This window comes from Zootermopsis nevadensis, unplaced genomic scaffold (assembly GCF_977971745.1).
Source record: "Zootermopsis nevadensis isolate Lab colony 2312 unplaced genomic scaffold, Znev_1.0 Znev_ptg000061l, whole genome shotgun sequence".
NCBI lineage: Eukaryota > Metazoa > Arthropoda > Insecta > Blattodea > Termopsidae > Zootermopsis > Zootermopsis nevadensis.
The window spans coordinates 14,278,184-14,293,510 of record NW_028259192.1 but is presented as its reverse complement, the minus strand read 5'-3'; the positions used below and the strand labels follow the sequence as shown (position 1 = coordinate 14,293,510).

Here is a 15,327-nt window from a genome sequence, read left to right as displayed (position 1 = left end):
TTTTAATAATGAGAATATCTTTCCCTTTTGCTTCCCCTACAGGCTGTTGTAATTATTGTACTTGATTGTGTCACTGGTATTATACACTGTGCCAACTTTTATTAGTTCCAGTCCCAGATTATTAAATGTACCCAAAAAATGGTGTTTTTTTAAACTGGTGTTATGGAAAACTTTGTCTATATACACATCAAAGGCAAAGAACAGAGATTTACACTCTGCTTAGTCAATCATGCCTTAGGTAGGTAACATTACAGAAGTTGTGTGGGGCCAGGGCAATTTAAATATGATTTGTAGGCAAATTGTTTCTGGAACAGATTTTTCTCTTGAGTTTTTTGTATTTAAAGGGCGTGCTATCCTTATAATATTGGCTGATATAGGAAGTGAGAAAAATCAAAAATTCTCTTACGTACACATTTGAATTAGTTACTCCCGGAAAATCTCCCACTTTTTTATTGTTTTTATTAACATGGAGGTTTCCTCCGTCAAATTTAATGCTATACAGTGTATAGCATTAAGTTGTTAGCAATGTGTTCGATATATGGAGGAAGAACAAAATTTGTAACAACGGACAAAATACCCTACCGCCCACCATGAAAGCTTGAATCGCCCACTAATGGGCGGTAGGGACCAGGTTGACCCCTGCTATACACAATACAGACTGTTGCGCTTGAAGTTTTTCATGGTTTTGGTTCGTTTGTATGACGTAATCCACAATACTACGTCGTGTGTGGTTTGTTTTACATCCCGATCAATCTGGATATGATTGGAAATATAACGCTATACCAAGGGCATAGATCAAAAATGACGGTGATTGAATTAGCATGCAATGAACATTTCAAGGAATACTCATTCGTGATGTACGTTGCAACAGTTTTTGGATCAAATTCGGAACTGATCTGCGTGACGTATCCTGGTACTCAATATTTGTAGTGTGTACTTGATATTTTACTTACTGCCTTGAGTCATCTGTTGTTAATAAATATGCGCGGTTTAGTGCGGATTTCAAGAATATTTAAGAAGTACTATGTTACAACGTTGAAATCTATTGTTAATTTTACTGCTCCCGGTTTTTATAATTATGAGGTACTGTCAAGAATAACAATTTCTTGGCATGCATGACTATGTAACTGATTGGCTATGTATATTTTTTAGTAGTTATGTTGGTAGCACGTTTATTTGAATTATTTAAATTCAAGGGCATAATGCATGAGTATATGGTAATTAAGGACATAGGATGTGATGACATCATTTTCTTGTTTGGCGCCCAACGTTTATGCATAGTAGTCCAAGATTTCGTGGACTTTTTCATCATCAATGTTTTCACATAATCTTGCCATGGGTTATAAGGTTAGAAATTGCGCCATGTGAATAATATGGTTTTCAGAATAGTTTTAGTGTTACAGTTTAAAGCAAAACTTCTTAGAAAATTAATATATGAATTTGGCGTGACCTTCGTTTATGTAATTAACTCTAATATTTATAGACATTTCAATTACTTTTAATACTACATTACTGTGATTATGTTAGAATGTTTTTATGACAGCATCAGTTATTGAGCTTACTTTTGTTACCATTAATTAAAATCACCTGTTAGTACCATTGACTTCTAATAAGATTTTTGTAGATTTTCACCAACATATGTGACATGATGGGAATGGATTTTGGCCTTGGAGGTGAATTGTGTGGCCTTGTAGGAATGAATATAGTTTGTGGCAAGTTAACCATATGTAATATCATGTTGGTTATTTAGGTAGATTTGAAGGATTTGTGATGGGTTTAGTTGTGTCCTTTGCTTAAAGAAAAGTCTGTAGCAAACTTGTTAATGTTTTGGAGTGATGGCTGAGCAGAATGTAATGGTTTGACTTTGCTTGCCAACCCCAAGAGGGTTTTGCATTGTTCCTTTGCTTTCCTTTCCGCATTTTAGTTATTTAGGATTAAAAATGAAGAAACTGAACATCACTTATGAGCACTGTCCTTTTTCAACATTAATTGCCAACACACTACAGTGTTTATGTACTTTACATGGTAACGCCTTGTAATAAAATCACTTTTATTTTCTGCAGTTTTTTTTAGTAATTTTCCTAGTGATTGAGTAGCTCACCGACATTATAAGCTTTATTCATGTTATCCACACATTGAGAAACCCATACTTGTTCTGAGTTTCATTCATATTTGTTACATGCCATAATTCTAATAGAGCCTAGTGATTTTCTTCTTCTTACCATGGCTGATATTTCACACTAGTTTTGTCATATTTCTTCTGTTATTATTATTTATTAATGTACACTCACTCCTGCTGCAATCTCATTGAGCATGATTACATTTGTTATGCATTCTTTGCATTAAATGCATAGCAAGAATGCATTATGAGCTTGTCATGTCTGTCCAGTTGGTTCAAATCGAGATCCACTGGACCAATTTGGATGAAATTTGATGTGGAGGTGTGCTATTCTGCATTACCTCAAAATCATATTTTGAACATCCTCCAAGCAGTGATAACAAAATTATGGATGAGGAACTTTGTAAGGTAGATGAGGTGCTGTGATTAGTGGTCAAAGTGTAAATTATTGACAAGGTGGATTTAATACCTCTAAATGCACACAACAAAAAACACATAAGGATATAATGTGTATTCTGATATGGAATACATATTCCTATCTTGTATATATTGTGTGAAGGGCCCTTACCAGCAGAATTAGGTATTACCACCAATGCCGGCAGTGCCCCATACTGGCAGATGCTTTGTATTACCACATTCTGATGCAGCGTGGTTTTTTACTGTGTAAAGAGAGCAAATTTAGAACTTACAGAAATTTAAGTGAATGGCCATTTATATTGTAGAGCAGTAGTTCTCAAAGAGTGGTCCAAGAAATAGCTGGTTTTCCATGAGACATCTTCAGAGACTGGTTGGATTTTCAGTAGTAGGTGTTTAGATAATGGGACCATCAGCTTTTTACTTTATGAGTTTATAATAGAGTAAGATAGATTTTACGTATAGTTGATAATATAATTTGTTCTACACTCCTACTTAAACAAGTTATTGTATATGTAGATTCCCACAAATATGGGTAATAATTTGTGTTTGTTAATCCTATCTATTCTACGCATATATTCTAACCAGTTCTGATGTCTATAGACACCACCAAATATGGATAATAATTTGAGTTTGTTCTCGGTGGTATGGACCAGCCACTCTTGTTAATAAAGTTGTGATATTGTGATTTCTAGGAAGCTGTGAAAGCTTTAAACTCCTTACAAACCAACACTGCTTTTATAAAAGAGTTGGAAAAGAAAGACAGGCACTCACATGATTCAGAAATCAAGAAATTTGAAGAAACTATTAAATTCTTAGAAAGGTATGTACTTGTTGGGATTGTTTAATATAAAATTGTAAAGTAAGGGTTGCTGCCCTGGCTGAGAGTTTTAGTGGGTTTCCTCAGTTTCTCTGTGCAAATGCAAATTTTATGTTAAGAAGAAGCCTCAATTCCTTTCACATTCATTCCACGCAGATCATACCATTATTTGACACTGCAGAACTAAGGAAAAAAGGCATTGTTAAGTGTATTAAGAATCAGTAAATCTGTAAGGAATGCTGTGGACTTCTTGTTGCAGATTGAGTCAAAATGAGTTTGGGAATCCATAAATGATAATGTGTCCAAAGTGTAGTTATTTTATTTCATTGTGATTGATGTGATTACTTTGGACTTTTATTTTGCATGATTTTGTAATTATAAATTTTTGAATATGTTTTATAATCCGGACCCTGCTATTAGAGGTTTAGGTTCTCACAGAAAACTTAGTTTACTTACATGTCTGTATGTTGTAGAATTTTATAAAATTATTAACTTTTGGCTTGTAATTTATTTGTGAATCTGATGTAAGCATGAATCTTATGCTATGCAGGAACAACTACCTAGTACTTTACAAAATCTGATTTTAGTCCCTTTCTTGAAATGCTTATGATCATAGCTTTTCAAGATGTACATATATTACTTGTTCCTTCCATATTATACTGTTTATCCCAATACTCTTTTTAGATCTGGGGTGAGCCTAGAAAAGCTAGATGAATTATCAGTTATTCATGTGTCTGGAACAAAAGGCAAGGGATCAACTTGTGCCTTCTGTGAATCTATCTTACACCATCATGGTTACAAGACAGGCTTTTATTCATCACCACATCTTGTTGCAGTCAGAGAAAGAATCCGGATAAATGGACAGCCACTAAGCCAGTCTGACTTTGCCAAATACTTCTGGAACATTTATAATTCATTACTAGAATTAAGGGTATGTGACATTGGTGATACTTTGATACTTAGCCAAATTCAGTGTGGTTTCAGATATAAAAACATGTAATTGTCTCCAGACAGTTACATTATTCACTATGCTTTTCAAAATTTGTCATTTTATGAATCTAAAAGTATTTAAAATAAACATTATGCTCACACCAGGATTGGATGAATTCTTTGGATGACATAGGCGATGTTTGAAGGGCACAACAGTTGGTACGTGGAAAGTCAAGAGTCTGTACAGGATAGGAGCTTGGGAGTCAGAGTTGATGAAGTACAGTAAGGATAAAGTTGAACTGAAAAGAAGATGGTAGATAACATTATGAAGATGAGAGATGGATGAAATTGACTCAAACTTTGGTCACACTTTGGTATATTAATGGTATTGAACTGAAAGGTTCTGCTATCCAAGTAGTAAGGTTCTGCTATCCAAGTATTAAGTTTTATAGTCTTAATATGTTTTGTATTGATGGTTTCTCATTCTTGTTAGCATCCAGTACAGCTATTGATGATAGTGGTGGTTTCAGTTCTGTGCTAGTTCATGATTTTACAACTTTTCTGACATTGCTAAAAGTATTCAACTCTATCTGCCTCTCCTGTAACATTTGTATTGTTTGCTACCAGAACATTAATGATTTAGATGATTATAAAAATGAGTTGAGTGATTTCTATTGAATGCTATTACTAAAATTTATTTTCTGAATTTCAAGTTTGCAGGAAGATATAAGGTTAGGAGTTGCTGTTTTCACTCCTGGAGAGAAGTGATGAGATGTGTGTCTTGACTTGTCATTTAGTCTGCTGTGTGAGAAAAAAATAGTTGACATTCAACTTTATTTTCATATTTCACATGCATGAATTTCAGAGCCCTGGTGGGTTAGGCATGGGATAGAAAATGTGAGGGGCAGAGCTCCAGGAACAGGAAGTGCAAGGGCCAAGCACCAACAAAGCAAACACCTTGGGGAAGTGCCTGGGTGGTAAAGCCCCAGGGGTTAAGTAAACAATCCCAGTTGGGACTAGGTATGGGGGGCACTGCCTTTTGGTGTCCCAAGGGGTACAGTGGAAGTGGTATAGTCTTGTGATGACCAAATCCATTGAAGGCAGTCCCAGTGCTGAGGCCTGGTTCATCTACTTTGTACCAGAGCATCATAAATAGGAGGGGTGTCCAACTTAGCAATCGATTCCTTCTGTTGTGTCACAATGGCCCTTGGTCATACTAATTGCCTACCTCCTAGGAAAATTGCAGCAGACAGGCATTGATCGGCCCATATGGTGTTCTTCACTCATGCTAGAGCATGAAGAACACCTAAAATCAGTAAAGAAAGGCTTTAGCTGTTCATTTTTATTATTACTTTGGTAGTAATAGTAGTAGTTTAGAGTTATAATTTATTTCTTTTTCTTTGTTTCAGAAAAGCAATAATGACATGCCATCATACTTTAAATTCCTGACTGTGATGGCATTCTATGTTTTTCTGTCTGAGAAGGTAGATGTTGCCATTGTAGAAGTTGGAATTGGTGGAGAGTATGATTGTACAAACATACTCAGGTAAACTGATATTCCCTTGTTTCCTTTTGTAAGTAAATATTGGTGTCTTTGTTGACACACACATTTCCAGAATGTGACTACTATAAACAAGGTGAAGCTTGCTTGGTGGGGGAGATGTGCACACGCATTCTCATGTCATGGGTTTCTGTGTTCAGAGTTGTATTGGTTTAAACACACTAGTAGTATTCACAGAATCTGAACCACTGAAGCTACCAGTAGTACATTATGGAAGCATTCAGCCAGGAAAGTGCAGTTGTTATGTTGAAGTTATTCCTGCCATTGGCTGTGTGGTCTGACGTTTGCACAGTTGCAGACCTTATTGCCATAGCATCCAAATAGGAGTCACTTTATCATTGAAGCACAGATTAAATCACTGAACCTGTCAGAAAGAGGAATGATTATTTATGTTCTTATATATTTGGATAACAGAAAAGAGTGACAGCCTCATAACATATAGGTGCAGAGACATGAAGAGCACTCAGTCTTGATACAAAATATGCATTCTCCTGTTGCACATTGTGGATAGAAAATACAGGTAAAAGTTTTCCAAAATTTTTTGTTACTCACACCAACAAAAATTATTCTTTCTGCACTGACTGCAACATGCAGTTTACTCACATTTGTATATTGTCAGTTTATTGTTATGGTTTTTAGGTTGCTATGTAGTTACCATCATCCAGGCACAGCTGGACAGGAATAAATTGTGTACTGTATATCAACAAATACAAATGATGCATCTAGATTATTACAGTGTAATTTACTGCTACGTTTGCATATACATGCATCTATACGACACATTTGCTTATAGCTGTAGAAACAAGTTGAAAACTGCTTTAGTGTAACACATCTGAGAACTTACAGTGCACAGTGAAGTCAGATTTATTAAAAGATGTATCACACTCTTCTTATTTAATTTTTAGAACAGATTTTACTGCCTCAGATTCCTTTGGTACTTCAGTTTATTGAATATTTAACTTTGAGTCTGCTCAGTAGAATGGCTGCATCACTTTTCTTTGGGCAGTACAATTTTTTGTTACATTCATAGCATAATTCTACAAGACACTTTCTGAATTTCTTGTGGGCCATATTTCCCACACAGAACCTTTGTATGATCAATGTGTTCATAATGGCCAGGTCTGTGAAGTTGAAGAAAAGTTTCTACATCCATTTCTGAGATTGTAGCTAGTGGCCAATCTGGTTACTTTTTTGTTCATACATAACTCATGTGGATATCATATTTCTCAGTGGACAGAGGTTTCATGGTTCATAAGATCAGTTCTCTGAAGTTGGTTTGGCTTGAATGTTGGTGATGACATGCAAGGGCATGCAACTCTCATTTGTTCTTCCAACACGCTGCCCTTTGGTTCCATAATTTGCAGATCATATTATCTCTGTTCCTCACCTGATGTTCCTTTGACTTGAAATTGGGTGGCATATTATTTTATGATGGACTGTTCCACAGTTAATTTTCTTTCTATACAGGCTGTCAAACTGTGCTGGAGACAAAAGTGAATGATTGTCAGTAGGCAGTTTGTAGTTCAATTTGTAACACATTTTGAAAAGGTATAGGAAGTTTTGTGTGTTTGTGAAATCAGAAGTCTACGTAGTTCATTTTCACATTAAGGCCGTGGAAGCCACTGGTAGTAGGAAGAAATAAGCTGTACTGTTAGATAAAAAAGTGGCAGAGAGTTTATGTATAAGCTGTTTGGAAGAAAGTTTATTAGAATCAGACAAAGTGAAAGCAATAACTTTGTGGATAATTATGTGATAAATGATACATCTGTAAATGATGATGAACATACATTAGGTGGAGGGTAGTGGTAAAGGTTAGGATTTAAAGGAGCAGATATGTCTTATAGTTAAAATAATCATAAATGTATTGAAATAATATGATGCACAATCTTTTTATTTCTCAAAGGAAGTTCTAATCTGCTGCTAGTACCATGTTTATGTATAACAACACTAACAGTCACATGTAACACCCCTTTGTATACTGTATTGCTTGCAGCTAACACATAAGAGTGTGCCTAATGAACTTGCTAATTGTGTTTCTGCTATGAAATCAAATTTAAAATGTGAAACAATGGCTATTTTAAATAATATGGTCAGAATTGCTGATGAAATTAATAAAGTCTTTCAGACACCCATCATATCAGCAATGACTCGGTTGTCTAATATTGCAATTTCTATATTAACTATTAACATTCATAATCACTGGGCATTTTGAATATAAATACAGATAAGCAAGTAGGGCGTACTTAAAAGTAAAATAAAACAAAACTGTCCTGCTGTACACTATGTAGGTGCTTGGGGGAGAGAGGAGGTATAGCTCTTACTCATTCTTAACCTCAGCTCTAGATAGGGGTGAGTGATCAAAGTCATGCTAGAAAAATCCTCTACCCTTGTTGGGGATCAAACCCCAGTTGTCCAGTCTGTAGTCAGTCAGTCAGTATGCTGACTGAGCTACTCCAGCTCTTAGTAGGGTGTACATAGTTGGACAAAGTGAGAATAATGTTCAGCTACCATATGCACATGAGAGATTTAATAACCTACCTTAACTCCATGGAGCAGAACCTTTCTGAAGATGCTAACAGTTGTTCAGCTAGTCAGAAATGTCCCATCTTTTACAAAATCCAAAGGTTAATTACTGTATTCTCAAGAACCAGCCTTGGATCCTATCCAGATCCAGTCCACACTCTTAAATGCTGTTTGTTTTATATCCATTTTGATATTCCCATCTATGCTTAGTTCTTTCAAGTGATATTTTCCTTTCATGTTTTCTGACTACATGTCTTACCTCTCTTATTCTCCTTAATTTGATCACCCTGATAATATTTGGTGAAGGGTACAAATTATGAAGCTTCATGCAGTTTTCTTTGGCCTGCTATTACTGCTTCTCTTTTAGGTCCAAATATTCTCTTCAACACACTGTTCTCCAGCACCTGCCATAGTCAAAGTATGTATTTTTTTATTTTATGTATTTTGATTCCGTATATGGACAGATAAGTGATAAAATTGTTTCATATAAATTCATGAACTTTGTGGCTTCTAGACAGGTTTCAACTGTTGGGATAACATCACTAGGCATTGACCACACAAATGTGCTTGGAAACACAATAGAAGAAATTGCTTGGCAGAAAGCTGGAATCATGAAACCTGGAAGCATCACTTTTACAGTGGATGAGCAGCCAAAAGCAGCATTAAAAGTTCTCAAACAAAGATCTTCTGAAAAGAAAGTAAGGACAAGTTATGGGAGATGGAGGAACTAAAGAGATTAAGAAGAGTAACTGGCTTTTTACACATGGATCAATCTTTTAGTAACTTTTGATTGTTCATTTTTCTAGCGAATACAGAAATCAACCTTAATTTGGGAATAATTTGTCTTCATGATTATAGTATCCTGATTATTTGTCATATACATCATGGCCAGAAATGTACCTACCAAGTTTAATGCTTTATTTCACCTGAATGATGAGGCATAAAAATACCTTACAAATCAGCATCACAAGCAATTTATATTACAATGTGTTTGCCCTCAACTTTGATGATCCTTTGCAATATCATTCTGAAGTTTAACACCATAGTTTGGATCCTGTGATTGCTCATGGAGATGAATGGTGTCAGTTTTCTAACATCATGTTCGGTGCCATCCTGAAGTTCTAAGCCCATCAAGGCCTCTTTTGGCATTGTCTTGATGATTTGCGTTGTAATGCCCAGTGTTGGTTTTACAGTTTTGTGTCCTATTGCATTTTGAGTTCAGACTTTATAGGTACATTTTGGTCTTGCTGTGTGTGGGCAACTTTCCACTATGATTCAAACATGTTTCTGCATAAAGTGTTTATGCTGTTTCTGATATGTTGCTAACTGAATTGTTAATGACATATTTTTCTGTGTGTTTTATTGGGTGTTACGTGGAAGATATGTACTTAGGTGAGGGTATAATATTAAAATAGGCCTTAATGAAATAGGGTGTGAGGGTGTTGTCTTGTTCAATGTAGGGACCAGTAGTAGGCTATTGTAAACATGGTAATTAACCTTCCAGTTCCATGAAAAGCTGGGAATTTATTGGCCAGATGAGTGACTTCTGAAGAAGGACTCTCTTTGGAGTTTGAATGGTGACTAGGGTAGCATATTTACAAGCTTGAATGAGTTTTGATGAAGGTGGGTGTTAGAGTAAATAGTAAAATTTATCAACCTTTGATGGTTCAATTTCATAACATTACATTCAAACAGGAATTTTTAGACTCAGACTTTGAGTATGATAAAATATGTGTTATATTGAAGTTGTAGATGTAAACCTGCCAGACTAGTAAGAAGATTGGTCTAGAAAAGAAAACTGATTGTTCATGTCTTGTCTTCAGACTGCAGGCCAAAATTATAACATAAAGATAGCTAATGAAATCTTTGGAAATGTGGCATAGTTTAAATATTTTGGATCAAAATTGCATGTATGAATCAGTAAAGAACTGGCTAAATTTGGGGAATGATAGCTACCATGCAATTCGTAGTATTCTGTCTTCCTGAGTGCTGTATGAAAATATGAAAATCAAGGTACACAAAACTATAATTGTGCCTGTTTTGTACTGTCAGATTGAGGGTGTTCGAGAAGAGGTTGCTGAGGAGAATATTGGACCTAACAGAGCTGAGGTGACAGAAGGTTGGAGAAAATTATTTAATGATGATCATAATAATTTGTATTCTTTATCAAATATCAGGATGACAGAATCAAGGAGGATGAGATGGGAAAGGCATGTAACACACACACACACACATATATGTGTGTGTGTGTGTGTGTATGTATATATATATATATATATATATATATATATATATATATATATATATGTGAGAACTGAAAAATATGTATGAAATTTTAGTCAGAAAACTGAAGGGAAGAGACTAATTGCAAGGCTGTAGATCGGAGGATAATATTACAAGAACAGAAGAATGTACTGCTTGGTGTACATAAAAACTCCAGAGGTGTTCTTTACATCACATCATGGGGCTGCTCTTTTACCATTGTGTACACTTCATGTAGTGACTCTTGTTTAAAACCCTGCGTTGTTGCAGAGCACTTTGCTGATTGCCCCACCTCTGGCGTCATATGATTGGAGTTCTTTCAAGTCAGAGTTCGGAATGGTAGCAAATGTACAGTTTGTCAATGCATCCTTAGCCATTCAATTGGCAAATGCATGGATATGCCAGCATACAACTGGTTTGTAATTTTTAATTACTATGTTTAAAGATTTTTAGAATTGCAATTAAAAAGTGGTAGAATCACTGGAGAAAGGTGTATTACCTCAAAAGGGGACTGCTTCAGAGTAGATATGTGTGCTCTTTCATTTTTCACAACAGTTTAGAAACATTGATGGCAGCTCAGCTATTTAACTAGATAAATAATCCACTGCTCACTTACTTGTGTATTCTTTGTTGTATTTCTTATTACAGGGCTTTGTATTATATTACTGATGTCTGATGTATTGTAAATTTGTTGTGACAGGCATCCACCAACTTGCTGGTGCAGCACTGACAACAAAGGATGGTACAGGATCAGAAGAATGGTTACCTGTATCACCGACATTTCCAATTTCGTCCAGTATGGCATTAGGTCTGAAATTTTGTACCTGGCCAGGGCGGAACCAGATCATCAATGATGGGTTGATTCACTTCTTCCTGGATGGTGCTCATACCAGTGAAAGTTTATGGTTGTGTGCTGACTGGTTCATTCAGAATTCACAAGCAATTGCCAAACAGTAAGTGCAGTTCTTTTTTGAGTAGCTTGATGTGTTTAAATTATTCGCAAGATAGTTCCATGTCTGTTACTCCATGAGTAGTTGAGCAGTAACAACCTGTTTTACCATAGCATTAATTACTACTTGGATGGGTTATATGTAATGGATGTTATGTCATTACAAGGTGCATTTCAAAAGCAGAGACATGGCACCAGAAATACAGAATTGGAAAAATTGAATTTGTGTGGTGGTAAAGGTCTAAGGTACAAGTCTATCAACTAATGCTTTTCAGATATTATCATATTGATACAGTACTCTGGGTATGTGAGCCCATGCATGATGCAGTCACACCCCATTAGAGCCCAACATTTACCACCACCAGTATTAGCATTAGTGTGGGAGTGGCAGTAAGTTTAAACTGGTTCTGCTTGCCACTCAGACTGTCTACAGTGCTGAGTAATGGATTTACCCCTTGGCAATGTTTTGCTGGTTTAAATTATGATATTTTTCTTTGTAGGCCCATGTATTATCCCATTTTCACCAACACTTTACGTTACCCTTTTTCCCATGTCAGATGCCACTGATTGTACAGCACACACCTGCATCTTCGTAGAACTTCCTTACCATGAGCAACCTAATGATTGTTTTCAAACTGAAATGTGTTTGTGTACCCCTCCCTCTGAGAAAAATGTGATGGATCTGTAATGGCTCTTCCAGAATTCTTGGTATGTTACCTGTCTCTGTATGCAGTTTATTCTGAGTAAATTTTCCATTTTCATCTCAATCCCTCACCGAGTAGCAGTTCATTTACTGCAGTTGCTTGGATTTGAAATGTTGCCATTTACACCACTGACTCAGCTCCCTCCCCTAGTCGCTACAGACAGTTTCTTACTTTTCTACTGAATATGTTAGGGATTTGAAATAAACTGGCATTGCACTACATAGTGTGTAATGGTACATTTGTATTGCTACAGATCTTGGCAGATAGCTGCTAATGTGGGTGGCATTGCCAGGGGGATCCCTTTGAAATTACATATGGGATTTCTGTTCTGAGGCTTTCATAGGTGCAATGCAAGGGTGGTGTTATGTAGAGGGGCACTGTATTGTTTAGCTGTACACTATATTTATCCATATTTACTTGGTGTATGATGACATCCTAGTTTTGAATGAATATAAATTTAATATATGGTATAAACAGTTTGCAGAATGATTTGTTCTTACTTTTAATTAGTACTTTTGTATTGTTATTTGATACAATATGGTTTTCCTCCTGTAATGGTATTTTCAAGCACATATGCTGGTTGTCAGTCCAGTATTGTTGCTAATGATATCTAAGCATACTGGGTTGCCATTAATTTTTTATGTAGCAATATGTATCTAATCACTTTGAATAAATTTAGAATAATTGTGAATAGGATTAATTCTTCAAAATAAGGTTATGTACCATATTAAAACTTCAGTGCTGCCTTTTAGCATTGTGTGTTGAACAACATAAATTCACTGAATATACAGATTTGAAGGCAACTGTCTTATGGGATGTAGCACCTTGTACTTTGGTAGATACTGCATCCATCCCATACGTCCTTCACTCTTCAGAGGTCATGTTTGGCTCTTGTGGTAGTTATCACTGGGAAAACATACGGAATGGTTTTGAAGAAGGCCAAGTAAGTCGCTGGTTTACATGAGATTTCTAGGGCAATTTACAGGCTGGGTGAATCACATAGATCAGAATGGCAATGTATGAAATGATGATTAATTTAAAAACTTTTAGAACTATTGAAGATTTAATTGTAACTCAAATACAATAAGTCCACATCTTATGGATTAATATAAATAACTGTGCAGGTGGAAAGAAAGCTGCAAATTACATGCCCATTTCATTTCCTGTTAAAGTTTCTAGTCCAGATAAACACGGTATTCTTTTTAACAGATGACCATTCAAGCATGGTTTGAACTCTTGTCAGTTCCTGGCAACAGATAGAGTACTGACTGGCTTTTTTTTCATCTTGATGATGGGGGCAGTAATTTCCTGTGAAATGTCAGTCTGTACCAGACTATATGATGCTACACCCCATAAGACAACCATCTTCATACTTGTTGCCATGAGAACCTCATCCCCACCATTCACATACTTGTGAACATATTTCTGTATCTTGAAACTTTATTTCAAGGGTATATCAATTCCATTGGCAACTAAACATAATATGTATTATCATTCTGCTATACTGTTGTGTGCATTTTTGTTTGTCACTATTCAAACCTCTTGTACATATAGTTTTGTGCATGAAAAGTTTTACCTGAGTCATAGGAGCCAAAGGTATATTTTGGACAGTTCTAACTGTAATTATTCTTCATTGTGACAAAGACCTGTAATAAATCGCATCCCTTTTAGGGACATACCATACCGTGTGCTGGTATTCAATTGTACAGGAAACAGAGATCCCAGGGCACTTCTTTTACCACTGTTGAACTGTGGCTTTCAGCTGGTCATTTTCTGCCCCAACAGTGTCACAACCAGTGTTGACTCCAGTTCAGGTATGTAAGGAAATGTGGAAACTAAGTTCAGTTAACCTGGGAATTTTGTAAGAAGTGTGGCCACTTTTGAAAATAAATTGAGTTAATTAATGATTTATTTGATATTGTAGGTGCGTCATATTGTGATTTTATTTAAATAGTATTAAAATATATTAAAATTGTCCGTCAATCACAACAAAGTAATATAAGATAATTAGATGGTTAAAATATTATCCTTTGTTCCGTATCGAGTACTCGATTTACATATGGAACATTCTCGACATGTTACACCTGATGACGGCTCTATGAAAGCCGAAACATGTCGAGAATGTTCCATATGTAAATCGAGTACTCAATACGGAACAAAGGATAATATTTTAACCATCTAATTATCTTATATTACTTTGTTGTGATTGACGGACAATTTTAATATATTTTAATACTATTTAATGATTTATTTATTTATCTATTTATTGCAGTATTTTGTGTTATAATTTTTCTCAATTACAGATCAGGCCAATTATATGACCAGTGTAACACAGCAGCTTGAGAAATGCAGGAGTACTCAAGACGTTTGGCATGAACTCCAAGAAGAAAATGTAAAGAATAGATCCAGTGCCTTTAATGGCCTCCAGCCACTGTATGTTCCAAATAATCTTCCTATAAATTTTCATGATTCGTGCAATTCATTTAAGTCAAAAGCAGAAGTAAAACTCTTCCCATGTATGTCTGATACTTTGGCTTACCTCAAAAAGAAAACTGAAGATGAAGCTTGCAAATCCCACATATTGGTCACAGGCTCTCTTCATCTCGTTGGAACTGCATCAAGTGTCTTGGATCCAGACCTAACATTGGCTACTCCACAGTTGTCTGGTGGGATTGGTATTTCACCATTCAGTAGTACTGATGTGATGGGAAGTTGCACCAGTTAAAAAAAGTTGCAAGCAATATAAAATCCAGATACTATTAATAACCAAAGGTGAAGACCGATTGCCAAGCAGTGTAACAATCTTGTAAGATTGGAAAGTATAGAAAAATGAGTTGAGGTAGGTGAATCTCAAAAAATATCCTTGTTCCATTACTGTGCTACAAAACAGTAAGGTGTATTTAAAACTACGTAATAATGATAGAATTAAATGCCACCATGATCCCTGTTTAGACAATCTGGTGGCAACAGAAGCTTATTTCTTGACACTCCTTCAGTACATTCCAAAGTGTTATGTAAATTTTAAAAATATATACATCAAGAATT

General features: G+C 35.7%; 1 protein-coding gene and 1 long non-coding RNA gene across 6 annotated transcripts in view; one reads left to right on the top strand and one right to left on the bottom strand.

Annotated features, from left to right (window-relative positions):
* LOC147871213 (uncharacterized) overlaps nucleotides 1-1,083 on the bottom strand; it is a 9,592-nt gene extending 8,509 nt beyond the window's left edge. Inside the window, exon 1 of the long non-coding RNA XR_015532618.1 lies at nucleotides 954-1,083. This is a non-coding gene — a long non-coding RNA (uncharacterized LOC147871213). The remainder of the gene's footprint in view (nucleotides 1-953) is intronic.
* Nucleotides 949-15,327, top strand: LOC110836850 (folylpolyglutamate synthase, mitochondrial). 5 transcript variants are annotated; one of them, XM_022078501.2, is made up of 9 exons: nucleotides 949-1,083; nucleotides 3,229-3,356; nucleotides 4,038-4,284; nucleotides 5,693-5,829; nucleotides 8,882-9,065; nucleotides 10,900-11,044; nucleotides 11,330-11,582; nucleotides 13,954-14,096; nucleotides 14,586-15,327. In XM_022078501.2, the coding sequence occupies exons 1-9, from the start codon at nucleotides 982-984 to the stop codon at nucleotides 15,005-15,007; spliced, it is 1,761 nt and encodes a 586-aa protein (XP_021934193.2). In that variant the 5' UTR covers nucleotides 949-981; the 3' UTR covers nucleotides 15,008-15,327. The 5 variants fall into 5 exon arrangements, with proteins under 5 accessions (XP_021934193.2, XP_021934215.2, XP_087196676.1 ...); XM_022078523.2 differs by lacking the exon at nucleotides 10,900-11,044 and adding an exon at nucleotides 10,420-10,486; XM_022078515.2 differs by lacking the exon at nucleotides 949-1,083 and adding an exon at nucleotides 1,185-1,347.